The sequence below is a fragment of the Ambystoma mexicanum genome, chromosome 2q, assembly GCF_040938575.1.
Source record: "Ambystoma mexicanum isolate Mex_15411 chromosome 2q, UKY_AmexF1_1, whole genome shotgun sequence".
Taxonomy (NCBI): Eukaryota; Metazoa; Chordata; class Amphibia; order Caudata; family Ambystomatidae; genus Ambystoma; species Ambystoma mexicanum.
In genome coordinates this window covers 105,366,549-105,394,447 of record NC_090924.1, presented here as the reverse complement: position 1 = coordinate 105,394,447, position 27,899 = coordinate 105,366,549, and the positions used below count along the sequence as shown (strand labels likewise).

The window sequence follows — 27,899 nt, the reverse complement described above, 5'->3', positions numbered from 1 at the left end:
GAAAGGGATGAAGCTTATAACGTTGATGAAGCAAGAGTGACCTCAGTCCATTACAAAATACCATGTGCCTTGAAGACTTAATGAAAGGGCTTGATAGAGCCCCACCTAATGCTAACTAATGATTGCTGCTAGTGTACAAAGGAAGGCGAAAAAGCATTATTAAGAATACTTGTGTGTAATATAGTGAAAAGCATTTAAGTTGGTATAACCGAAAATGCAAATGCACGATTGTATATGAACGTATTGCTTCTATGCTCCTGAGTACACGATCCTACCTGATGCTACCTCACGTGTTATCTATCTATTGCCTTATGAATTACCAATATGCGTTCAACTAATGTTATGTAATGTATGTGCCACTGCCAAACTTTTATAGCTACGTATGAAGAAGTGAACGAATGTATAAACAATAGAAATTTGTAATCATCTTAATGCTACTAACTTTACTAACTGTTCCCTTGTATGATATATTGTGCAGCCCAGGCACAGAGAATCGCGAAAAAGCCACAATGCCATCTCCCCCTCCTTCCGCCAAGGCCCGCCAGGGCTTGCTGGTGCACGAGCAGCACAGCCTCACCTCCCCTTATTCTGCTGGACCCGCTTCAAGAATTTACCTCCCCCATGTCCGAGGCCGCCATAGTCGGCCAAATGAATTATTTACAAGCTGGTCCTAAACCCCACCGCCTCAAGGGGCCAGAGGTGTACCCTCGCTGATCCAGTAGTACTCCAGTTCACCCAAAGTTAATGGGCCTTGGAGATAGGTATTCAACCCTGTACTAACATATCATAAAGTAATTCCTCACCACATCTGTTAGGGAGAATTTTCCGTAAAGGCTAATTTCCCAAACCTAGTGAGTCCCCCAGCAGCTTTGCTGGATTTTTGGGGTTTATTTTTTCTCCTGCTAAGAGCGAGACTCTTTTCCTCCCACTCTTAGACATGATTTGAGGTGTTCCTTTGACTTTGTATGTGTTCTATGGGCTATGGGGTCCTTTACCCCATAGGGTTTCATGTGTTTTTCATATGTGGGTTACACAGCACCCTCCGTGCAGTAACCCAGGGATGTCGTAGCGACCCCCCACCATAGACTCCATACCCTGAGACTGACTACTGTCTCCCAAGGCATGTAAAGTCACCATTGGCTTTACTAGCCTTAAATTGTGAACATAACCACTACAAACCATCATATTGTGGACGTACTGGTCGGGGCAATTCGATTGCCCCGGGGTCTGTTGTTCGAGGGGGCACTGTCCAGTCCCCCCGACTGAGTTTTGGCTGGTGGCAGTGGATACTACTTTTTATATTCGACCGCAAATATATTCCTATGAAATTTTCCCATTGTTCGAGGCTACCACTTTTTAATATAGCCTCGAACATACCGCCGGTTTATTAAATTAATATAAATTCACTGGTTGGTATTTTTTGCCGAAACTTGGTTCCAAAAATGGTGTTTGTGTTCGTTTCTGTGACTCCAACCCAGGTCGAGGCCTTTGTTCCACTTTTTGGCGGCCTTCTCCACAGAAGGCTCCAAAAGTGGTGCCACTCTGTCTGGGTACCACAGGGGTATGGGAGGGGGTTTAGGCACCCTGGACTGAGTTGCCTCGGCAACTCAAGTCGCACTCTCGTGTGATTGGCCCAAATGGTGAGTCGCCCGGCTCACCACTTAGCATGTTTGAGTGACAGCTAGGCTGAATGAATGGGGGTTTTCTGCATAAAAGCAGAGCTTTGGGGACAGGGACTTCAGACGTCGCCACAGGACCTAAAAAATCCGAGGAGGGAGAAGCCGACCTGCAATGACGACACCACCGGTGGAGCCCTGCTGAATCGTCTCACCACTTTTCCCGACGACATAGGAGATCTCCAGCCAGGAGAGTCTTCTTCCTTTGACTGGTGGGGATAACCAGTTTGCCCGTCTTTTCGCCTTCCTGGACCACCTCGTGGCCGCCTTGCCCGTGCCAAGTACCCTGGAAACCGGAATACCAGGGGTTACCACTACCGCGAAGAAAAGGGTGGTACCTTGTAACCGGGAAACTCCGCGGCTGGTTTCTTCCCTGGCAGTGCAACGACCTTCAGCTTTCCTCCACGTCGAGACCTCCTCTTCCTCTGGACGAAACACCGACTTGCACCCGCTGCCAGGAACAACTGCCCCTGCTGGAGCGTTCTTCCCATTTTCAGGTACTGTGTCCCGCTTGGCTTCCCTAGCGACAGATCTATCGGGGTGACAGTAAATAGTCGACTTTCTAACCTGGGCTAGCCTGGGGCCTGTTAACTAACTTTTCCTGACTTGATCTCAATCTTTTGTGAACTATCTACAAAGACTCTTTGGGCATAACCCCACTGTGTGATCCTGGACACATTTCGCTTGCTCTCTCTAAGAGCGGGCCTGGCATTTGAACTTCCTTGCTATCCAGTAGACTTTGCCTAACCTGCCTCATTGTGGTTCTTTGAAAAGTATTGAAATTGTGTGCTTTCATAACTTTGCCTTTTCCCTCCCTTTTTCTATAACTTATTAGAGTGCCATCTTATGTTAGGCGCTCACCTCTGTCTGAAAATAAGTGGTGTTTCTCACTAAGACTTGTCTAATAAGTAATTAGGGTTGTATATATATAATAGTGACTGTGTGTTGAATTTACTTACCTCTTTGTGTGCTACTGTAATTTACCTCTGTGTGCTAGTGTAATTTACAAGTGTGTCTTTAAATAAATAATTATATACTTTTACACCAAAGATCTGGTCAGTGTTTGCTTGTGCTACTTTATCCCTGTACCTATTGTGTATACTCTATACACTGCCTAACTCATCTTGAGAGAAGTCTGACTGCTCAGCCACAGCTACCAGGTAAATCTGGGTGGTACAGACTGCTACCAATTGGGTTTACTGCCAACCACCTGTAGTCCAAAATCTTTTGCAGTGGCCCCTAAGGGAACTGCACAGGTTTCTGCCTAACAACATCTAACAGAACAGAACGACAAGGCAGCTCACTTTGTGCCCGCAGACCAGACACCCAGATTTATGACACCCGGTCAGCAGGTCAAAGATAAATAGTGCACTGATGTATTGGTGAAGCTTCACATTGCGTGCGTGTGCGTGTGTGCCCCCACAAGGGCAAAGTGTTAGTACAGCCATCAATCATCGACACAGACCGCGCCTGGCCAGCAGCTCCACCCCGACGAGCCCAGCTGACCCATCCACCCCACGTTGGCACCACGCAGATATCCACCAATCCTGGAGCGGCTCATCATCGTATCACCTATAGCTTAGTCGACGCCACCCAATCCCTGAGACTATGTGCCCCCTATAGGTTACAGGATTTATGATGTGGTTTTGTAATAAATATGACTGTCTTTGCTATTGTCAGACAGAGCGCTCTCGGAGCTTGCAGAGTCCTTTGCATGCCCTATTTTGATTATATAAACCCCTTTCTACATCACCCGCACTTGTCTTGGTCTCATTCCCTTCTGGGATGTGTACTATTTGCCTCCTATTGTGGGGAGGGAACTGCCTTTTGGGGACGCTTGCTTTCACCACATAGAATGAAGCATACATAAATACATTGACAGCCACCATTTGCCAGGCAGTACGCCAGGAAGTGGGACATTTTCACAGAACATGGGGAAAACCACAGTTCCATACATTATTCAGTAACTATTAACCTGATCTGTTATCTAAATGTTTTTTTAGAATACCTGAAATATCAGAATAGGGGAGAAAATATGTATCTCAAGACAAAACTATATTTATACATTTGTCTCAATAAACACTTGACTATGAGAAGCAACATTGTGCTATCCCATTGATCGCCTCACCCAAACCAATTGTATGTTGAGTACTGGGGAGACCATGGACCATAATTCTTTGCAAAAAATAGTAAAAAGAGAAACTGTAGATTTCCAATTATATTCCGCAGGGTTTTGCAAAGAAATCAAGGAACCCGAGCATAAATACAACAACCCAAATGAGAACATAATGATTCCTACAAGAGGTTACAAAAACCATGCATACAGGTTACGGGCATTAATTGTTATAGAAATATATTCTAAACTATCAATATATGTACACAAAAAGTTAGTTCTCCATCACTACAGCCATGAACAGGCCCACTCGGGTTGAAACAGGTGTTGGCTAAGAAGTGGTGATGAAAATAGGACTATTCAAGTTATATATGTATGCAAGAAAACAACAATTACATTCATACAAAATTAGCTACACAAAGGACCTATTTAAAGCAATAGTATATGATAGACCACAAATATGATTCCAGAAATGTGATAATTTGAGATAAAGTTATGATAAAAAATGCAAAGTATAAAAAACATGTATCCACGCATACCAAGAGCCTATAAGAGACCATGTATCACTGATATATATTTTTCCAGATACCACAAACACTTATTCTCTAACATTTTATATTTCATGCTTTTTACTTAAAGACAATGGAAAAAGAATATATGTAATTTACTTGAAACCACACTGAGTAGAACGTGTGAGACTTGGTATTGCGTTTCTTTCCTTTTATATAAATTTACCTGAAGAAATTTTACTTTGGAACTGGAGAATTTTGGGCACAAGGCCCCAAACCATCTTAGGTTTGGACTTATTAAGAGTGAGAGAAGCTGTTCTTGTGTTGATTATGAGGAGTTCTGTCCATTTTCCTTAGCATCTGTTCACTCACTTGTATTGCACTGGTAATGTATTCATATGCAATTCTATTCTCCTAATGGTGAATGTGTATATAGGTTTTATATAGTTTTGTGTAACCATACTTATCTGTGATTGTAATATGCTTAGTGTCTAACTAAAGCCCTAATGAAGAACTGTATTTTTATATACTTACTGTATAACTTGAATTATTAGTCTTGCTCTGTGTGCACTCTTGTAGCCCTAGGTGGCGTTCTCACTTTTCCTGAGACTAAGCCTTGACTGCTCAGCTACCTTACCTTGGTTGGGCTGTGGCTATACTCTCAGTGTCTTCTATGTTTACCATACTTAGGGTGGCCTCCCACAATCCTTTCACCAGGGCTGATTTTGGAAATCCATCGCAACACGGACCAACAATGGAACGTTGGACATAGGGAGAAGAGTTGGATCAGAGGGATTTGTGTTTCTAAAGATGGGGAAGTGAATGGTTAGAAGACATCCAAGAAGGTGCAGTGTTGTGGATGGCAAGGTGGGAGAGGCTAAGAAAGAGAGAGTGGTAGTCAAGAGTCCCAAGGCTGCTGTGCATTCAAGCAGGATGACGATGTAGCAGAGTTTGGAGTGATGCGCAATGGTAGGATAAGTGGGGGGGGCTTTGTCTTTGTTTAAGGAGCAACAGTGTTCAAAAGCGCCAGATGGATTGGTTTTTTGGAGGATGGGTATGTGACAAATCAGGGAATTCATCCCTTTTCGTCAAGGAGGAGTGCCCCGTTTGGGACTAGGTAGGTGAGCATGCTACGCAAGACCCTCCCTAGGGTACAGGGCAGGCGGGATCCCACTTGGGTGGATCATCCACCTGGGAGCAAGCAATCTCCAAGTAAGGATTTTATTTCACCTTCCCTTACTTCAAACTCCCAACTGTTTGTTGATTATATTGTAATTGCACAGAGCAATCATGTCCAGGGCCCCTTTAAAGTGGGTGGCTTGGTTTCTGACCTGTATATGATGAAGACCGGAACCAACTGAAACTTCCCTTACGTTCCAGGGAGGGATATAAAGACAGCTGGACGCCAAGACAATTAATTGCCCGGAGAGCAAGAAACGCTGGTGCATAGAGGAGGAAGTCTCTCCCTTCCAGGAGGAGTTGAGCCGAAGAGCCATGCAATCACGTGGTGGGTAGAGATCCAGCAAAAGCCTGCAGAATGCTGCTGTTTCTATGAAGGCGGAAAGCTCAACAAGCTCGAGGCCGCTGACGAAGGAAGTAAAACCAAACTGGAAGAAATGCATTGGTGTCCTGCCTTTCCCACGTAAGTGTTCCAGAGATGAAGAAGGGACGTGAGAAAGCTGACAGCGCAGGCCGAGAGAGAATGGATACACACTGGCCACAGAGATGGCTACTACGAAAAAGCACTGCAGCTGGACAGAAGGTATGCAGTGCTGTAGGTGGCGTGGGTGGAGGGCAGTGAGGCCACACCGTAGCCCAGGGAGTGCTGATAATCTGAATACTCCATGAGGGGGTGAGAGAAGCGAGAGCCAAAGCCGGACTATACAGGCCTATACCCCACGGCGGGCTGATAATCTGAATATCCCAAGAGGAGGTGATGAAAGCGAGAATAAAAGTAGGGCTGAACAGCAGGTTCGTAGCCTATACAAGGTTGAAAGCAGAAATATCCCACCACGAATAAAGAAAAGAGCCTGTTAAGTTTAATAAGAAGAATACATCCCTGAAGAGGGGATAAACTAGAAATGGTTTGAACCGGCGGATTAAGCCATTGTTTTGCCAAGAGGAAACAGAAATGTGTTTTGTTGTTATTGGGACCAGAACACCAGCCAGAAGGCTGAGAAAGACTTTGAGAACTCTTTGGTGGGGGTCAATGAACCAGCAAACACTTATCTACTTACAGGAGAGGTTACCCTATCCTAAGTTAACATTTAAATTGGCTTTTCCTTTCATAGTGGTAGGGCAGATGTTAGGTTGGAATAGATTTTGACAGCGGATAAAGTTTTCTCTTTGAGATGTCCTGACGAGCACACATTTGTCGTTTTTTTTTTAGAATAGGCATCTTAGTAGTAGGGGTTAGAGCAGCCAGTTTCTTTATCTAGTCTAGATCTACAAAAGTGAAAATGTATCGGATTGTTGCTGGGTTTGTGGCTTGGCAAAGTGTTCTTCCTTATACAATTCCACACTGTTCCACCAATCTGCACCAAAATTTGCATAGTTACCTGCTAGGGCCCCCTGGACATTTCTGGCAACATAACATTTGGACACCCCCACCCCTTTACCCTGGATTTCAGCCCTTCACAGATGAGACGGTTGCCTGATATCGGCAACACATCAATGTGGTTGTAGAAGGACTGGTCCTCAACCCTAGGGACATTTGCACTGCAATGCACTGCAGCCAACTGCACCATGCCATGGTGGTTCCATGTGATAATGTCCCTGCAAAAAGGGTGTGTGGCAAAAAAGTCCCTGCAAAAAGGCTGTGGTTTGCGGCGACATTATCACATGGGACACCCACGCTTTAAATTTTCCTTTATTTCCCCCCCCCCAAGGGGAGCGCTGGACAGCCCTGCTCCCCTCACAAATGGTCACCATACATAATGTAGCCATGGCCTTTCGCTGGCAACTGTATGTATGGCGACCATTCGTGTGGGGGTAATATTACCAGATACCGTTGTGGTGAGGCAACAGATGGGGAAAGAGCACAGAAGGTCCCAGTATGCAGCAGCACACAAACTCTACCTCCCCCCAACGCCTGCTCTGGGGTATGTCAGCCAGCCACACGGTTCCATGTCATTTCATCACGGGATGAAACAACAATGGGTTTTTCTCCTTGGATATTTCAATGAGAAAACTCATCTTTTTTATTTTATTTTTATTCTTGGGGGATCCACCCATCCCCTTTGATTATTTAACTATTCCCGAACACCCACTCCCCATCTATATATTTTTTTAACCCCCCCCCTACAAAATTCGATATGTTTTCACGTTGAAATAACAGAGAAAAACCCAGCGTCCTTTCATCCCACGATAAAAAGGATGTTGTACCAGCCACACACACCCATTCTCAGTGCAGTTACTTTAGAGTGCAAAGCATATCAAGCGATAAGCAAATCGAAACAGCAACCTAAAGGATCATTGATTTTCGACAACTGATGAGTGTTGTCATGTATGTCTAGAGAACGTGTACTTTTTGCTTGTTTTTAATTAAAACCTTTTCAAATATGTCCCCTGCACCATGTCCTATGTCTGACTTACCATAGGCGTTAGTTCACCTAGTGAAGTAGGTACAAGCCAAGTGGATAGAGGCGAGAAGGAGACAGAGAATGAGGTGGGAAATCAAGTGAATACTAAAAATAAGTAGTCATGAGGACAAGGGATTTCGACACCTAATGCACCACGGTTCAGGAACAAGTGCTGAAATACCTACTGGTAAGCCTGCTGAAGGGCCAAACTCTTTAGAGGAGGAAATTTAAGCTCCTAGTGTTTTGTGTAGATTTGTGAGCTGACACAGCAATTAATACGCTGTCACAAAGTCAAGTGGATGCCATGGGTTCAGTTCAGAAGGTTTTATTCTGGACCATTTACAATGTTGGCCAACTTGAAAAGGGGTATGAATGGCAAAACAAAGTCTTCTTCCTTCATCAGGCTCTTCAACAATTATTACCAGGCCCCTCACTGGTGTCCAATGTCCTGGTCAAAGGTTGGCCTCTCTTGGAAGTCCATAGGTAGGGTAGTGCCATTTTGGTTTTGCAAGTATTTGTGTTAAAGCTCCAGGTTTTGTTGCAGCAAGCTCTACAGTGTCTTCCAGAAGCTAGGTAAGACAGAAGGGGCTCTAACGTGCCTGGCCGGATTCTGGTTTACCACCCTTTCTCAAGGTCCTAGATCCATTGTCATCCAACTGCGGAAACTGCTCTTCTGAAAACCTGTGAAGAACTGCTTGCATCTCTTGATTCCAACTCTCCAGTTGATCTCATTCTACTTGATTTCTTCTCTGCATTTGACACGGTCAACTACTCCATCCTCATAAAACGGCTCCACAATTCCCTAGGTATTTCTGAACGGGCACCGGACAGTCTGACCTCCTTCCTCAATGACCGTCCCTCACAGATTATCCTGGGCTCTTTCTCCTCCCCTACCTCCATCACCACCTGCGGTGTCCCCCAGGGCTACAACCTTTCTCTCTGGCTCTTTAACATCTATCTTGCTCCGCTTGCGCAGCTCATTTCCACCTTCTCCCCTTACTTCCAGTGTGATGACACACAACTCTTTTTCAAACTTCGCTTTGATCCTCTCCTTACTTCCTTCATCATTCCTGACTGAGACCCTTCCCATTGGGACCCTCCTGCTTTCTTCCCCTCACTCTGGCCACCCTCTATGGGCTCTACCTCTTCTCCTTCTGAAGCCAAAAACCTTTGAGTCATTGTTGACGACTCTCACTCCTTCCTCCCTCACATCCAGGACCTTGTCAAGAAGGTCCACCTTCAACTTCACCTCCTCAAAGGAATTCTTCCTTTCCTCACTTTCCCCAGAAACTCAATGTCTCTAGAGCTCTGGTTCTCTCTAGGCTAGACTGCTGCAATAACCGCTTCACTAATCTACCCTCTTCCTCTCTACGACCCCTCCAGCTAATCTAGAATAAGCCTGTGAGACGTATCCTTGGCCTCAAGCCAAGGGACCACCTCTGCCCAGCCTTAAAATCTCTCCACTGGCACCCGGGCGCTGCAGGAAACAAATTCAAATCCCTCTGCATCATCCATAAGACTGTCTGGGGCTGGGGACCACCCTACCTATAACTGTCTCTCACTTAATACTCTCCCTCCAGATCTTTACATTCCTCCGGCACCAACTCTTTCTGTGTCAAGGGCTTCTCTAAACAGCAAGCTAGTGGTCGAGCTTTCCTCGGCTAGTTCCCTCCTATGGAACAGCCTCCCCTTCTGCTTCATCTTGAGCCGGATCTCCTCAAATTCCGGAAGCTCCTCAAGACTTTCCTTTTCACCTCCTCCTTTCCTCCCTCCCTCCTTTGCTAAACCCCACAGTCGCTGAGACCAGGGCATGTTATGGGAGTTTTACTAAAGTCCTACAGTAAGACTTTAGTAAGTTATACCAATGGTTTGTATATCCCCAACTCTTAGTATCAGTCTGTACTAGCTCAAAACATTGGTAGAGTGGCAGAGCAGTCAGGCTTATCATATGAGGAAGATGTGAGCTGTAGGTAAGTACACTTAATATTAGCTAGACAGGCACAACAAAGAAGCACTTACACACATACTTATATAAAACGTATATATTTATTATATTCAATCTGGGATCTCTTTAAATACTTCAGACATTTATACTAGAACACTTAGAATCACTTGACAATACACTTCAAAGGGTACTTTCACTTTTGCGTTTGTTCGTTGTTACATTTGTAGCAACATTAGAAAGGGAAAAGACAATGTTATCGGATATTGCGCACTCATGCGGTTTTCAATGGTTTATACGGTCATACATTTACTCTGCAAACACATATAGTTAAGTCACTTAAAGGGAGGAAAATTGTAGGTTATTGTAACATAAGCTTAGTTCAAGGTTCTAGAGACCATTTTTTTGCCTAGTAAGTCTTAAGTCCAAAAACACAAAAGTAGCTAAAGTCAGTTCGGGGAGGACTTGAAGTCTTGACATTCAACGAATTACGAAGAGATCCTGTGGATTTCTTCCAATTTCTAGTGTTAGTGAAGCAGCACATTAACAATTACCAAGGGAGACCTTAAAATCGGACTTGAGAAGGGGACACAAGCAGCGGCTTTGGTCTGAGGTAAGAGGGGGTTGCCCTAAACACCTCTAAATGCACTCCAACACTCTGGAGCGACTTCTTGGAATCAGGTAAATCAGGTAAACCATACCTTTTTCCCCCCACAGTACCTTAGGATAGAAATGTTTGTGCTGGATGCGCCGTGATATTTTACAATGCGCCCCTCTGTCTGTATTCAGGGGGTTGGAAAACTGTTAACATGTTTCGGGTGAATTCTCTTGGCGAGGGTAAACAATCCCCTCGTATAATGACTTTATATTCATGAATACAGACAGAGGGGCACATTGTAAAATAATTGAGTGTGTGATTGACAATTGTTTGACCTGCCACTGTGATATGAACAAGTTATCACTTCTGTGTTTCTATCTTTTGTGAATATGACGAATGCATGAAGAAGTTGTGAATGAGTTGTGTATGGAGGGGTGTGTGTTGTGTTTGATATATGGAGTTACATTTTACATGAACATAAATATTGTATATCTTTGTGTATAACCTGGTGTGTATTTGTACAATAAATAGAAAGCTACTATGATTTAAATAATAATTGCCTGGAGGGCCATAGACAGTAATCAGGCTTCCCTTATTTTCTCCTACCTGTGCTATCACAGGCCTGCACTTACGTATTGGCAGTTGACCAGTCTTACCAAGTCACTAAGCTGCTGCTTGCAATTTTCTCCCTATCACTTACCTCCGTGGTAGTTCTAGCACTAACCCCCCCCCCTCTCTCTCTCTCTCTCTGCCCTTGCACGTTCTGAATGCTCACAAGGGCTAGTAGGACAGCCTCTCTCTTCCATTCTTACATTTGCCATTCATTCCCATGTTCCCTCCCTGTTGCCCTGTGGGCACTTTGAAACATACTTTACTTGATGTATAAGCGCCTTACAAAAGCAAAATAAATAAATAAATAAAACCTCATCTTACTCCCCTCATTGTTGAACTGACACTCATATCTCATACAGGTCTGGTGCCATGCCTAATGCTAGCTGTTATCTAACCTCCTTAACATTCTGCAACATGCTGGTTTCTTCTCTCATTTCTCCCAGACAACGCATGGGCTTATACAGTCTTAATCTCTGGCTATCAATCTCGCTACACCTCCAAGGGACTTACCACCACGCTACTTCTTTGTTTTCTACTACCTCTCCTCTCTGCACACTATTTTTCCATCCTGCTTGCCGCTTTACTACATTCCTGCTTTCATGTCTTAGTGCTCTATTCCTCGCTCTCCAAGTCTTCACCTCATCCTCTTTCAATTTCATCTTTACCTGCACCTCCAACTCGATCAAACCCCTCCATTTGGTCCTCCTTCACCTCCGCCTCTTCACCACTTGCTGCTCTGCTATAGTAAACCCCTAACCCATCCTTTAACTTGACGTGTTTACATGCCTACCTCCTCCCCCTGTGCTGGGCTTACCCAATGCATGGCACCTCGGAAGCTACAATGCACACTGGGATTGGCAGGGGGACGAATAAGTAACTTCGGCTACCTAGATTTGACTTCCTGGGCTTTGACGGGCATGTGGACCGGGCCTATATCGGGCAAGTCCACCCTTGATTCTGGATTCTCAAGCAAGCGTGCAAATCAGGAAAGGAGAGCAGTGACTAAAGGATTTTGCTGTGTTCTGGGTTCACTCGATTGCCTTAAATATATGTGCAAAACATCTTTTGGGCCATTATATTTACATCAGGTTTTCTAAAGTCTGAAGAGTGACAATACTGATACAGGTCTGTATGAACAGGACCCACAGGATTGGTATACATAATTCTTAGGGTCCCTCTGAAAGGGATGGCAGGGATAGGGTGCTCAGTGCCACCTGTGAGTGAAGACTTGGGGTGGGGAATCTCACCCTTTTGTCATCCAAAGGAGGACAGAATTAGTATGTATGACAGACTTGTGGAACTTAAGTGCTTTCATAATATGCGAGTTGGTATGTCACCTACCACTTAATTTGTCAAACTTCTACCGATTAAAGCTTTGAAAATAGTTATGTTAGAGCATCAGACACTACTGGCTGATAACTGACAAGTTTGGTAATACACAGTCTACTCATGAAGAAAATCCTATGTACAGATTTCAATACTTAGAAACGATTCACATTGGGAGCTGCTTATCGTAAACACATGGTTTGATCTTGTCTAGTAGTGGAGCAACTGAAAATGGATTGTACCTGTGGTGTAATCCACTCCTCATTACTATTACCTGCGCCTAACCTGATGTTGACCTACAGTATGCACTCTCTTGTTGAACGCAGAATGATCCAGAGGGTAGGCTGTGGTTGGCACTGGAAAGTACTGCAAGATTTAGCTATGATGTGACACTAGACCAATGGCAAAAGTGGCCAGATTATCGCACTCTGAGGAGTCGTGGGGGTGGTCAGTATCTCGCCCGGGGAGGAACTTTAAGGGAAGGCAGTGTTTGCACCCTGGTGAACCTTTGGAGGTGGGCAATGTATTGCACTTAGATGGATTTTGGGGGTGGGAAACATATTGCGCTTTTAAGGATAGCCTCTCTACTACACTAGATGATTTATATGGATAGCCTGTCTATTATGCTTAGAAGATATAGGGTGGTAGCCTGTTTATTGCAGTTAGAATATCTATTAGGATAGCCTGTCTATGGCACTTGAAGATGAACTAGGATAGCTTGTCTTTTGCGCTTAGTAGGTGTATTAGAATAGCCTGTCTATTGCACTTAACCTTGGTATTGCACCTAGAAGATTCATGATGTTAGCCTGTTTATTGCACTTAGAAGATTTCTCAGGATAGCCCGTTTATTGCGCTTAGTAGATGTATTTGGATTGCCTGTCTATTGCACCTAGATGATTTATGAGGGTAGCTTGTCTCTTGCACCTAGAAGATGCTTGTAGTTAGCCTGTCTATTGCGCTTAGAAGGTTTCTGAGGGGTACCAGTCTATTGCGTTTAGAAGACTTTATGAGGGTTGCCTGTCTATTATACAGACTATCTGATCACACAGCTACATCAAAGACAAAGCTCCATCTGAGCCTCAAGGTACGTATTCACACACCACTCCAGGGGATAGCTGCTGCAGGCACAGCTACCCACCTGCATGCATTATAATGCAGCGACGACTTACATCAAAAGATTCTGGCTAGCTGGATACATAATGGTTTGCCTCCCTACACCTGACTTTTTCCTCACACCTGGACTTCAGTCCCCCGAGGGTGTTCCCACTACAAGCACGTTGATGCCATACTAATGGGGTAAAGGTGCTATATAAATGACACACTACTACTACTTTATGTCCCAGCTAAAATAGCGATACAGAACCATCTACATAGACAGCCACCAATTAAGCACCTCATGGAGTTATTTCATGGAAGAGGCTCAAAAGGATATGTTGATGGCTTTACTTCTACTGCAAGATGAACAATATTTGACATCAACATCTTATTGATAGGGCAAACTAACAATCCACTGGCTGGCATGGTGATGAAGTGTTGGGCAAATTTCCTCACCAAGCAAGATGCTTCGATCACTAAGAACAGCGTTTCCTTACCTCTTCCATCTAAAGACTGGTTTCCACTTGTACTCTGGTTTAGAGGTGCTGTCGCATCACAGTAGAGAAAACCGACAGAATTTTGGGGCCCGCCAAGAAAGTCCACCACCCTAGAGCCACGTGGTATCTGCATGTGAAAACAATCTGCAGCAGTTGTGCTTCAACCCTGGATTGGAAATAAAAAGGGCATTTTAGCACATGCAGCTTCAGCTTCCTTTAGTGGACACACATATTTGAAAACGCTGGATTTGAAAGAAGCAAGAAAGCCAGTTTACCATTTGAAGAACATCATTTTGCATTGTAAAAAAATAGCAATAAAATCTGATGTGGTCTACCATTTTGAGATGGCAATAAATAAGTCTACTTGCCTACAAAAAATATACTTTTAAAATTAACTTATTTGGCCTTTGTCCACATTTTCTAAATGAAAAATGATAAATTAAAAATAAAAAAACAGTTATTGACTTATAGGTTAATAATGCTGCTGATCCCCCTTCATATAGCTCCTTATTTTGACAGAGGAGGGCAAGGAGAAAAAGTAGGATGCAGATAAATTCAGGATCACAGGATGTGGTCAGTAAAGAAAGATGCCATAAGAACCAAAGTTCCTTAATACCAAAGGTGGCAAAAGAGGCACCACTTTAGCAAGGTCAAACAAACGAATTCTAGTATAAAAGATTTCAACAGAGCTTATTTCGCAGCCTAACAAAATATTGACACAAACAGAAAAATCTGACATTAGGAAAAAGGGTACGTATGATGAGCACTTCGAGATTTTGAACTCTGTGTCTTAACTCTGTCTAGTGCCATTCACAACAGATTAAGGCATCGGATTCCAGATCGCCCTTTTAGGAGTTTGATGATGCTGGCAGGGGTGCCACTCATTCCAAATGCCCCTCAAAATAGACTGCAAAAGTAGGTCACCCTTTCACTTGAACTGGGCTCTGTAGGTGTCCCTTGGATCCTCCAGGCAGTCATTCCAGGCAGGGTGGTCAACTTTCAGGAGCTATTTTGGAGGTACTTCGGATGGACGTCTGTGCACCTGCCAACATTTGAAACCTTCTGAAAGGGAGATGGCTTAACCTTCTGTTGGCATCCACTGAAGCCGTGGACGTTAAACGGAGGTGTAGGTCGAGTTTAGGTTAAAAAAAAGAAACTAAAGGGGAAACAGACAGACCTGACGGTAGAAACAAGCATGTTGGTCCTTTTAGACAGAGTAGAGCTCGTCTAATCTTTTAATGAGAGCTGTGCTGGACTCCAAACATTATTCAATGTAGACCTTTGCATGACAGAGATTGTTCTGTGCACAACCAGGAGAGTGGCTCACCTCGTACTGCTAAACGTGCATTCAAGACCAGTACTTCTCAACCGAGGTGATGAAATAGACTCCTGCAAGCTTACTTAAAGCATGTTAGCACTTTTATGATTTAGACTTGAGCTTTATATCGCAGCATAATTTGATACTCTGGCTGTAATCAGCATTTGCATGCTCTGTGGGAATGGGTGAAAATAAAAATACAAGACGACCAAAGTCTGCTTACTCCCCTATAGCACACAACGTATGCATCAAAGCATGTTCAATTGTTCTGGTTTGCTTACATACAGGGGGCAGGGGATTTGAAATTAAATAAACACACCGTTCTTTAAATTGCAAATCTTTCTTTAGTGAGTTATGGCTAACTTTAAGTTTCAGCACAAGCTACTACGCAATAGCAACCTGTCCGTGCTAGGTGCACCTCTACGAACACACACTTGCACCAATTCATTTAGACTGCATTTATATTCGTGTGTGGGCTGTGAGCCCAATAACCATGTCTTCAATTAACCAACAGAGAAAAAGCATTCCCATTTTATGTCAACTACATTACTATAGCAGAATTAAAATTTTGGGTTTCTGCTATCCCATTTTATGGCACCCCCTAAACCGTTGGCTTTTTCCTTTTGTAGGAAATGGGGGTCTTTTTAAGCACCCCATTTTGGCCCTAGGCTGATTTCACCCTGCACTTATGTTGTGAAGGCTGGTGGCAGCAGCACATTATGTTATGTTTTCACCAGAGGTGCAGCTGATTTTGCTGCATTAATAGCCCAATTTAATAGTACAGTAAGCATGGGGTACTTATGCATTTATTTAACTCCACCTCTCGCCCATTTTGTTTTGGTTCATCCCTTTTTGCTTGTGGAAACTACAAAGCAGACCTAACATGGATATTGTGCACACAAGGGGTCACTCTTAGCCCCGCCATGCACACTCCGTAGCGGTATGGATTGGTTTAAACTGGTTCTGTGCCCATAAAACCCAAAATACACTAACTGTATGGATGGACCCGAGGGTGTCGCAGTTTTTAGGGCCAGCCTGATTGGGTGGCCTACATAACCCTTGAGTGTCTGACTGGATGAAACTGGAGGGCTGGCCTATGCCAGTCCATGACTGAATGTGTATATCTAGGGAGGATCCTGTTAGGAAGAATTTGCATTTCTGTGCTAATTCCCTTCAACCTTAGCTCCCCCAGCTCTTCTGCTGCACTTTTTCATTTTAACCCTTGAGTGAGATCTTTTTCTCAGTCTCTCATGTGTTTTTACCTGATTTGGATTTGGTATTTTCACTGTTTTTGGAGTTTGACAAACTCCATAGGCATCTGCTTTTTGTATGGTGACACACAGCACCTCCAGTGCAGTGTCACTGAGGAATCCTTTAGATTTATCATAAGATTTAAATACATGTTCTTGTGTGAACTACATTGCCCCAAGAATAGTTAAGTGAAATTGACTTTACTTACCTTTTCTCTTTATAGGTCCAGCACACACCATTTTATGTGGAGTGCTGGGGGTAGCCCCTAAACCTACATTCGCATGTAACGTTTGTATGTGAGCCTCACTACTTTAAATGGCTGGTGGCAGTGGTTTACTTTTTCATACCAATGTGTTTTTCTACCACAAGCTGATCCCTCAGCTGCAGTACAGAACCCATGGGTGACCATTTTGTCAAAATGGCCCAGGTCTTCTTTTTTTGCCATATTCCGTTTGTGAGGTCTTTCTTGGGTTTTACTCTGTGCGTTGAGACAGGTTTGAGCCCTTTGTTTGTCTTGCCTTTGGCGGGCTTCAGCCCTGAAGCCCGCCCCAGTCCCCAGTGTGTCTGGAAGGACAGGATGTGAGGGAGGGTCCTGAAACTCCCCTGTCCTTTGTCTCTAGGAATGCCTGAATGCAACTAACCCCGATTGGCTGTCCTTATAGGACAGCCACCCTGCTATGTGATTGACAGCCTAGGCTGTGCATGAATGGAAGAAGCCTGCTTAAAAGGCGAGGGTTTTGGAACCACAGGCAGAGTCGACCACTGGGAGAAACACTTGATGAAGAAACCGTGAACAAAGCTTGCTGCAACCTCCTGGAACTTTTAATTGCCCGGTGCAGCCCTGTTGCTCTGCTGAACTCGTTTTTCACCTCGACAGAGAAGCTCCGGGCGGAACAACTTCTCCCCTTGGGTTAGTGGGACCAACTAACCTGGACAAAACCTCCACTGGACCAGTATCCCCGACTTGCTGTGCCTCTCTGTTGCTTCAGAAGCCCAATGCCAGGGGCGATTGTCCATAGTCGAGTGAAACGTCTGCAGCGGTAACAAATCTGACCAGAAGCTCAAGGAGCCTCCTAAGGACCCTCCAGAAGCAGGACCTCCAGATCCAGAGTCCCCTAACCAGAGTGCAGGACCGAAGGAGTGAAGGAAAGCCAACCGGTATCCGTGATCCACATCGCTGCTGTTTGCTAAGTGCTGAAACCGCGAAGTGCTGCTGATTGAAAAGAGCTGTAGCTGCCGACGACCTCCCAAGTACCGCCACAGGAGCCCTCCAGACGTCCTCCCTCTTGTCCCCATGACTGAGGCTCAGGAACCAGGGTCTGCACCACTGTAGCAAGACAGAATCCAGCTGGACCACTCTTCTTCTAACCAGAGGTACAGTTTGGGCTTGGGGTACTTCCCTCACTGCCTGTAGCCGGCTTTTCTCACTTAGAATCAACTCGAAAATAAGGTAACCCCAATGGAATTCCTAACTCCCTACTCACAAGTTGACAGCTTGTGACCCTACAGTGATTTTATTGAACCTCTCTAATTTTGTGCAAGACTTTGATCTAAGAAGTGCATCAGATCCATAAACTGTGTCCCAAATGACTTTGGCTGTCCTGGCTGCCTGAAGATTCTTCTAACTCCATCGACTTTGATATTGTTTAGCCCTTATAGGTGGTGGCCTGTTGTGTACTGCTGGGAAAGGCTTATCTAGACTTCATTGGAGGCTTTCGTTGTCCTCACATTTACAGAGAACTGTTCAAACCTTTTTTTTTTGCTTCCCTAATTCCTTCCACAAACATCGGAATCTACAAAGTTTACTAGTGTGATATATACATGTAATTTCTGTCCTTGTGATAGAAGTCGCCTTAGGGTGTAGGAATTGTGTAAGAAGCATATCCACAGATTATCCACTAACTTGTTCTGATTCTGAAAAGACCTTTTAAAGCCTATTTACATTTTATACAACAAATTGCCTTTTTAAAGAATGCTTATTTAAAAAATAACTAAATAATAATGTATAACTGAAACCTTGAGTGCAAGTGTTACTTGGTTACTTGTATTTACACATTTACCCCTCTTGAGATAAGCATGGCTGCTCAGTCACACTACCAACTTGTGTAGTACAAACCTATACCAAAAGCTGAGTTACCCAATACCAAGCAGATATGTGTTGTGTAGTCTCACACAGTGTGACTGCACAATTCTTACCTAACACCTGTGCATTCCTCAAGTCTGCTAATTCTTTCCTGAACTGCTGGAGGATTTGCCACAAAACTGGATGGTTAAATTTTAGGACCAGGCTTGGCCAAGCTGGCTGACCCTTGGTTACTTTGCCTCTTAGGCCAGTTCATCTTCTGGCTACTGGACATTCCTCTTGGACTGTTCCTTGGCCTTTTCACTGGCTGGATCAGATGTTATTTTCTAGGACTGTTTCTGGGCTGTGGTCTTCCCACGTTACCCTCTTGTACCTAGTATCTCGAGGTGGGAATCCTATGCCATCCAGAAGAGTACTGGGACATCCCTGATTTACCACAGCCCCACCTTGGCCCCCACTGAGCTGCCTCCAACTGCTGCCCATGCAGTGCAACCATTCCTTGCTGGATCGCTGCCCAGTCCCAACCCTGGAACTGTCCCGGCTGCTTGCTTGGATTTATACATCTTCCTAGTGACTTCTCTGTCCTTGCTTCTGCGTTTGGCTGGTGGGAGACCCTCCTGGGAAGGCAGACTCTTCTTTTCGTTCTTCTGGGTTGTCGCTGGCCCAGGGTGCAATTCCTTGGGTATCAGGTCATCACATTATGCCCCTAGGTCCCCGGTATACTCTTCAGAATCCACATCATGGGCTCCTGGAATACCAGCGTCTGGCAGGCCCTCCTCTATCACAGTTCACCATTCACTAATAGTGATGCAAATCCTCCTCTGCTTCCTTACTGCCTGGGCCTTCTGGATCCCCAAACTGTAACAAGAGCTCTTCAAGTTGATACCATCCTCTGTGGTTGGTTGCACCTTTGTCCGCAGCTCTACCTGGCTTTATCCCTTAACCTGTGACTCTGCCTATAAACTTTGTCCATTTCATCCTATGGGGAATTTGTCTTGGGTCCCTAAAGTTATATACAAAAGACCTGCATTTAATATGCATGTTTAAATAATTCCATTACCCATGTGCCTATGGAAATGTATTAGGCTACAATGTGTAACTGCTGGTTATTTTATATCCCTATATTTCCTAGAGTGTAATGAAACCTTTCAGGGCTGGTATTGGTAGCCTAAACGTATCTCGGTTTCCCTCTGAGTAGTGAGTCCATTCTCTCCCTCTAGATGCTATATTTGGTAAATGGTCTACCTATGAGTTACCTACCGGTCGTCTACTATATGCTTGACGTTGTAGGGTATATTGTGGCTGTGCCTGTATTGGCATCTGTGGGTCCTAATCATGAGTGTATACATATATTTGTCAGTGTATTTGGTCCTCCCCTCCCCCACCCCCACCCTTTAGCCTCATATGCACTGCGCTTATTGTCTGGTATTGGGCATACATTTAGCTTAGGAGTGGGAAGGGCCTGCCTAAGCCCCTTTACTAGTTCTACAAAGCATGGTGTTTTACAATGGGTTATGTGCAACTCAAAGTACTTAAAGGAATTTACAGCTACTCTCTGTGTAATGTTATAAAAAAGTGCATATTTTTAAGGCCATCAGATTGGTTTATTTCCTGGGAGTTACTACGGATCCTAAACATATCCCGTTGCCAGCCGCCCTCCTCCTCTGAGTGTAGCTGAACTGTTCTGTCACATGGACTCTTGGTTTGCTCTACCTTTTGGGTAGAAACAGTCTTTCCATTATTTATTTTTCGTTTTTCTTTTTTTTTTTTTTTTTTTTATTGAAACATCAGTCTAATATGTCTCAGCATAACACTGTGACATCAGACTTTTATTACAACCAATTTTTTTTTGTCACATGTTCCTCCAAAAACACTAACACTAGACCAAACCAAGAGAAAATAAAAGAAAGATGAATGCATGAAGAACCCAGGAGCGCCCAAAGCCACCGAAAATTATCAAGCTAGCAATGATAGTTGTAACAGGGCCAGGCATCTGAACCTGTCAAGAGAGGATGGTCCTTGCTGTCAACCTGGGGACTACAACATGATTCCCCAGAGCCAGTCCTGCTCCAGAAGGTGGGGTGTGGGAGCTAGGAGAGCCTCAGTCTCTGTAATTTCTACCTGTGCCTTTCCTGAATATGTAAAGCACCACAGCGTCTTGCTCCATACCGATTGCACTTAATGCTCGCCAATGATCTTTTTCTCATGCCATTAAAACTACACATATTGGAAATCGTAGAGGCGGAGACCCACACTGGCAGTTCACTGGGGAGAGAGGTGGCGGAAAGCAGAGTTGCTGGGAACCATCGCATGCATCCCACCGGCACGCCAGTAAATCCAGCCAAGAATTCCAAAAATGACTGGATTCAGCAGGTCAACTTTTCCAAAAGACGGCAGACCAGCATATGAAAAGGGGCCGCCGATTAAGGCCCATTATATGTCTAATTTGCCACTGTAACACAGCCTCTTGGGAAAAGGAAGTCATCGGTTGGCCCAGGGGATCCGCCAACAGGGGCAAAGAGACCCGTTCTGGTGAGGTCAAAAGAGAAGAAGTTGCACCAAGAGACAGGCAGCGGAAGGATGGGGGAAGAGTAGCATGGAGCAGAGTTCTAAAGAGCACATGCAAGGTGAGGTATTAGTTGCTGAGAGAAACTGGTACTTTTGTGCGAGAGTGCATGCAAGGAGAGTGGCCGATATTAAGGCAGAGTGTAGGTGGTGTGATTGAGAGTAGTTTAGAAGCCAGACTGGAAGAAGATGTGGATTGAGGGGATTATAGAGGAGAGTAGTGGAAGAGTGAAGAGTAGTGAGTGTAGTAGGATGAGAGAGAGGTGCAGGAATAAGACCTGCGTGTGTAGCTATGGAGTAGAGAGAAAGAAACATTGGAGGGACAGAACGGGGAGTGCGAGTGTGAGAGGAGACAGTGTGGGCAGTAGCAGAGAGGAGAGTAGGAGGAAGGGAAAGGAAACAGAATCTCAGGTTGAGGAACACAAGGGACTGAGAGAAAAGGGTAAGAGTAGCTTGGGTAATTAGGAGTCATTTAACGCATTTGTAAAGATCCTTGTAATGTCTGTGGGACCCTTGGATAGGATGCACCTCTGAATTCTCAGTGGGCGCTAGGTAGGTAGGGTGTTTCCCTTTAGGCCATCACAAGCAGCAAGTAAGATTATAGACAGTTGGGTTACCAATCTCTAGGCAACCTTGGGGTTTAAGGGCGTCTGGTTTTAGAGAGGGAAAAGCTCATGGGTGACGTGAAACAGATGGTCATTAGAGCAGAAATTCTAATAAAAACCCTTGATCCTGCTACAAGAGTTGATGTGTTCTTAAGGCCATCTGTGCCACGTTCCATCACCTTGGGATCGTTCAGCCCCTGATACTTAGATCACCTACAGCCACGGGAGATGTTGAGGATAGTGTGACAGACTAAGAATGACTGAAAACCCATCAGAGCAACATAAAGGGCCATGGGATGGGACCATGTATGGAGATGAGGAGGGGATAGTTCCACCCTGGGACAAGACCCTAGTCAAGATTTAAAGGTGAAAGTATACAAAAGGGACAAATTGGAGGATTGCGCCCAAAGCGGGCTTGGCACAGAAAGAAAAAGTAGGTGTGGGGCCCAGTGTCACAGATGTGGACTACCGAGAGGAGGTGCAGGTAGTCCTCTCGCCTATGTCATAAAACCCTGCAAGCCTAAAACTCAAATGGTGTGTGAAAAGATCTTAGTTCCAGAGGTTAAAGAAGTAGAAGATCTTGATGGCACCGAGTGAGCCAATGCAAGGTTTGGAGAGATGGCTGCCGCTCAGAAAGACTCCAAACCCCTAACGAGCGCAGGCCCTGCATCATGCGAGTTCTCAGAAGCACAGAAGACGAGGACTGATCCTTTCCTGGAAAAAGCTCACAAGAACATGGTCTCTGAAGCCGAGAGCCAAACTCTGAAGACCCCATTTCTTTGACAGGAAGGGAGCCTTGTAATGAGTGCATAGGACTCTAAAAAGGGAAATAACCTATTATTCGAAGCTCTTGGTCCCTAAACCGTTTGAAGGCGGTGATTGAGTTAGCCCACTACAACCTGACAGCTGGACACCTGAGCCTACAGAAGACTCAGAGAAACATTCTCAGCATGTTCTACTGGCCCAGGTCAAACAGTACTGTGCAGTTGGATGCATCTGCCAGAGCACCTCTGCGGAAGATGTACTTCGGGCCCTCTCCAACAACTAACGATCATCTAAATCCCTTTCTACAGAATCGGCATGGACAACGTTGGCCTTCTGGACGCCTCCAGTGTAGAGAACAAGTACATTTTATTATTCTTGGATTACACAACTAGAAACCCAGAGGCTTTCCCTTTGGGGAGCAACACCACCAAGGCTATCCTTAAGGTACTCTTCCCATTCTTCACCCGAGTCGGCTTCCCAATGGATACTCACTGACCAAGGAAGCAATTCCATGTTAAAGCTGATGGCGGAGAATGAAATACCTCATGAAGGTTACTTCGATCCCTGAGGACATGTGTATGCCATCCTGAGACTGACGGCCTAGTGAAAAGGTTTAACAAGGCTCTGAAGCGCATCCTGTGAAATTGGACAATAATTAAGGGAAGAACTGGGACAATTTGATTCCATGGGCTCTATATGCCATGAGCTACCCCACCCCTCCCCCCAACCACCACCTCTATTGTCAAGAGGATTTTCTCATTTGGAACTGGTGTATGGCTGGAACCCCAGAGATAGACTGGATGCTATGAGAGAGGAGGGAGATCCCAGGAGACAACAGAACAGCGATCACCACAAGCTACAAAGCACCCAGGAGTATTTGGAGTAGGTACGAAGCTTGGTGAAAGCCTATCTTCACTGGCAGGAAAGAGCATACAACAGAGAGGCCAACCTGCTCACTTTCCACTTAGGGGACAAAGTTATTGTGTTACACACCACCACCAATAACAAGTTACTGGCCCAGAGGTACATCACCACAGATGCGCCTCACCTACAAAGTACAGCAAGCATATAGAAGAAAACCCAGGCCTCAATAAATCTTTAAAAACCTGCAGGTCAAGTAACTTCGTTTATCTACTCGACCTCAGAAATGTACTCGAACCACAAAATGGATGCCAATTTTCTTTTTACTCAAAAACATGGTGCCCATCTGAAGAAACATTAGTACCGTCTACGTGCATTTTCATAGAAACTAATGCAGCTTAGAATTCTTAAGAGCAAATCCAGTCACAACACATCGGTAAGCACATTTTATTTTTTACAGGAAAAGCATGGCGATGTTCGAAACATGATATACGCACACACACAAAAAACAGTTATGGACAGCAGGCAAAGACTTCCACGAGTTATAAAGTGCCTGTTGCGCCGGCTGCAGAAACACACGGCATAGTTTTTAGGGCTGCCATTTACTCTTAATAACAAATGCACGTTTTTACACAGTGCTTCGTGCCGCATTCTTCCTGCTTGCGAGGTCAGGTCAGATGTTATTATTACCCCAATTAACAGAGCATCAACCTCGGAAGGCTGAGTTGACCCTGCTGGAGACTCAAACATGAACTCAAACATGAAGATAATGCCGCCCTTATGTGAAAGGATAACATGCGGGAGCTATGAAGAGAACCAGGGGATGTGTAACATGCAATCTTCTGTTCCCTGCACAGCACAGATATGGGGAAAACATGTAGCACAAAGACACAGCCACAAACATGGTGCATTCTGTCATGTAGCATACTTAGGGTGTATTTCCAACAAACTGGGCTTTTTGCATAACAGCCTGCATTGCAAGTTTCCACAGCTATGGGTTTGTTTGCTCCAGTGCTCACAACTTGGCCGCCCATCGGGCGGGGATCTGTCTTGTAAAATTAAAATGTTGGGTGGGGGTACACTGCTGCCACCTTGAGGCTTCCAAGGACAGTGCAACACATTTCCTGCAAACAAAAGATTTCCTGAAGACAAACGACGGTTCAGAACAATATAAATGGTACTCGATCCTTCATGTACCCGCCTTGAAAAGTGGCCAAGGGGTTTAGTGAGGCCTGAAACACAGGGCTGGCCTCAGCGGCATTAGCGCCCGGGACAATGAAATAAAAATCCACACCCCTGTCCCCTCAAGTCAATACCAATGGTGGGGTGGGGTGTGGGAGGAAGGGTGAGCAGTGAGTACTCTGCCAAATGTTTGTTCATCTCCCCACTCCCGTGGTGGAGCGGGGAGTTAATCACTTCAATAAGGCACCCATGATAAAGCATCAGCACCCTATTATAATGAAATGTACTCGCTCCTGCGCTGGAACGCCCAGTGCCAGCACGAGGGTGTAGTGCATTTTATTACAACAGGGTACCTGCTGCACCTTCTCCCACCATGCTTGGGGGAGCCCATGAAAGACTACCCTGATCTGGCGTGGTGGTGGGTGGGGGCTAATGTGGCACCCCAGGCAGGCGCTGAAACCATCACAACTCTACACAATTCCTCCGGGTCTCTCAACGTCCAGCCACAAAGAGCTGGCAGATTTGCTAGGTAAATATCCTACAAAGGGTGGTACACAAGATTCAGACACCACTCAGAAGTGATCGCACTGAAGCTCTACCAGCTATCTAAGGGCAGGAAGAAAATAGTTCAAGAAGGCCTGTTGAAAATCCTGGACCTAGGAGTAATTGAAAGATCCTTCAGTGAGTGATTCTCTAAGATTGTTCTGGTTCCAAAGTCTGACAACAGCTGTCCGTTTTGTATCCGCTTTTGAAGACTAAATTAAATAACTAAGTTTGATGTATATATTTGCCTAAATTTGACGAACTGCTGGAGACCCTGGAGGGTAGTAAATTCCTTTCCACACTGAACTTCGCAAAAGGTTATTGGCAGGTGTCTCTGGGGAAGATGTCAAGCGAAAGACTGCCTTCTCAACACCTGAAAGCTTCAATTCATGGTTCTTCCATTTTGGCCTCCTGCTACATGCCAACAATTAATAGACCGTTTCCGAAATCCACATCGGGAAATCATTGGCACTTATCTAAACAACATCAATGTCTACACCAAGAACTGGAAGGATCAACTAACATCTGACAGCAGTTTGCAACCAACTAAAAAAGGCATGGCCAACCCAGTAAAGGCTCTTTACAAGGGTACCTGGTAGGGTCTTGATCGTCTAGGCTATCAAACCATTTATAAAACGAGCAATGATCAAGACCTTTAGTGACAGACAGAGCTAAACCTCCCATTAATTGCTGTCATACACTTTCCTATTTCAAAAATATAATATCTTTTTATTCGATGTTTTCAACAAATAACAACGTATAATAATATCAGTTCCAAACAATTCTTCAATATAGACACCTCTCATCATAATCATGAATACATGCATATCATACTCCTCATACATACACATTAATTCACTATCACCCCACATGAAAAACGATAACATCTAATACAACCCGGTCGCAGTGCCCGGGGAACAGATTCACAACTTGTATGTAACACTTCACAAGACCTATAGCTACCAACAATGTGTGTCTATTTTTTCATATATCTGTTGACACATGTTTCAGCCAGTTGTCGTTAGCCAATAGATAAGGCTAAATAATGCTCCGGCCTTCATCTGGACAGGAATGGAATGTAAGTGGTACAACACTGCTCTATTCTTGTATTCACCTGTGTCTGCAAACCAGCAAAGTTCCCCTGGACCAGTCCTCCATAAAATACCTCCGATTACAGGTGGGAAATGGATTGGTGCAAACTAAGCAGAGCAAGGCAAAAGTGGTTTAGAGTGTCCCACGGCCCTTAGCAAAAAAGGACATTCAAGCTTTTCTAGGGCTGGGGTTCATTCCCAACTTGTCAGAACTCGCAGTGGCATTGATGTATAAGCATATTAGGACACATCCCAATCCTGTATGCTGGGATCAAGAAGCCCAAACAGATTATATTTAACTAAAAACCGCACTATTTAAGAGCCCGGTGTTGGTCATACCTGATTTTTCAAAGGAGTTCTTGTTTCAGACTGATGCCCAACCAATAGGGCTAAGTAGTACTGTCGCAGGTCGAAGACAGGGAGGAGAAGCCTGCATTGTATGTTAGTCATACGTTCTTTCAATACGAAAAAAGCAACTCTGTAGTGGAACTAGGGTCAGGCGATCGAATAGGCCATACATAGCTACCTTATGGGGAGAAAGTTTAAACCAATCACAGACCCTGCACCTTCGTCTGGAAGTAACAGAACAAGGACACCAACCCTTGCATTCTGAGATGGTACCTGGCCCTCCAACCTGGTTCATTCTCAGTGGAGCACCGGGCCTGCCTGAAACAATCCAAAATTGATGTCCTCTCCCAGTAACCCCTAGCAGTTAGATAGATATCCCAGGGAAGAAGACTTAGAAGAAAAGATGGAAGTGTGTGACAAGGTCAGTCAGGAACCGGAACCTCTCAAAGGGGGATAGGGCCGGGAACTTGCCGAATCCGGTGCAGGAGACCTACCATAGGATTTCCCGTAGCCAGTACTTCCTGCACCAGAGACTGGGTGTGGGATTTGGAAGGGCCCCAATCTCTGTCTCTATAAACAGACAGGCAGAGGAATTCTCAGAGGGAGCTAGATGGGTAAGCAGTTTGCCTTACAACTAGCAAGTCGGATTATAGACAGTAGAGGTTACGGATCTATAGTGGCAAGTGTAGGGATGCTCGTACAGCTCCCATACATGCCCAAACGATTCAGGCTAAGATAAATCTATTAGCGCACAAGAAAGTGAAGGTGCGTGGCTTCAGGAGGTTGGGGAGTGCAGTTGGGAGTAACAAATGTATCTTTAAAGTAGAGACTTAGGCCCAGGTATAGGGCATGGGTGATACTTCTACACACTATTAAAATGTGTAACAATGACGTTTTAGATACGAGGCCGGGATTGGGCAAATACTGAAGCATCACCATACTGGAAGTTAGGTCTAGCATGTTGTAGTCCCCATTGGAGGTGTAGCAGATTGACATGATGAAGAGTTGGAATACTTTTTCCTTTCCCAAGCCCCATCAAAGAAGCTGAGAATAGCAGCATTGTTTAATTGTACCAAGCTGTAGGCCTGTGGAACAATATTGGAACGTGAACGGCAGAGTGAAGGTAGGGCTGCGCCCGTCCCGAAGGACAAATCCATGGCAGCCAAGTTAGAGGTCTCGAGCTGCCAAAAAGCTTGGTGTAAATTTAGTGTACTAGCGTCCCCAGCACAATGACTGTCCTATTTGAACTGCCAGGCGGCTGGAAAATAGAGTATGTAAATCCATCAGAATTGGGCCGATTAAGCTGAATTGGCTGAGAGAGCAAGGAGGTGTACCGCA

General features: G+C 44.8%; 1 protein-coding gene across 3 annotated transcripts in view; it reads right to left on the bottom strand.

Moving 5' to 3' along the window:
- C2QH8orf33 (chromosome 2q C8orf33 homolog) overlaps nt 1-27,899 on the bottom strand; it is a 429,781-nt gene that overhangs the window by 381,628 nt on the left and 20,254 nt on the right. For all 3 annotated transcript variants that reach the window (XM_069646956.1, XM_069646954.1, XM_069646955.1), the window contains exon 2: nt 13,950-14,115. In XM_069646956.1, the coding sequence (XP_069503057.1) occupies nt 13,950-13,958 (9 nt within the window). In that variant the 5' untranslated portion in view covers nt 13,959-14,115. The remainder of the gene's footprint in view (nt 1-13,949; nt 14,116-27,899) is intronic.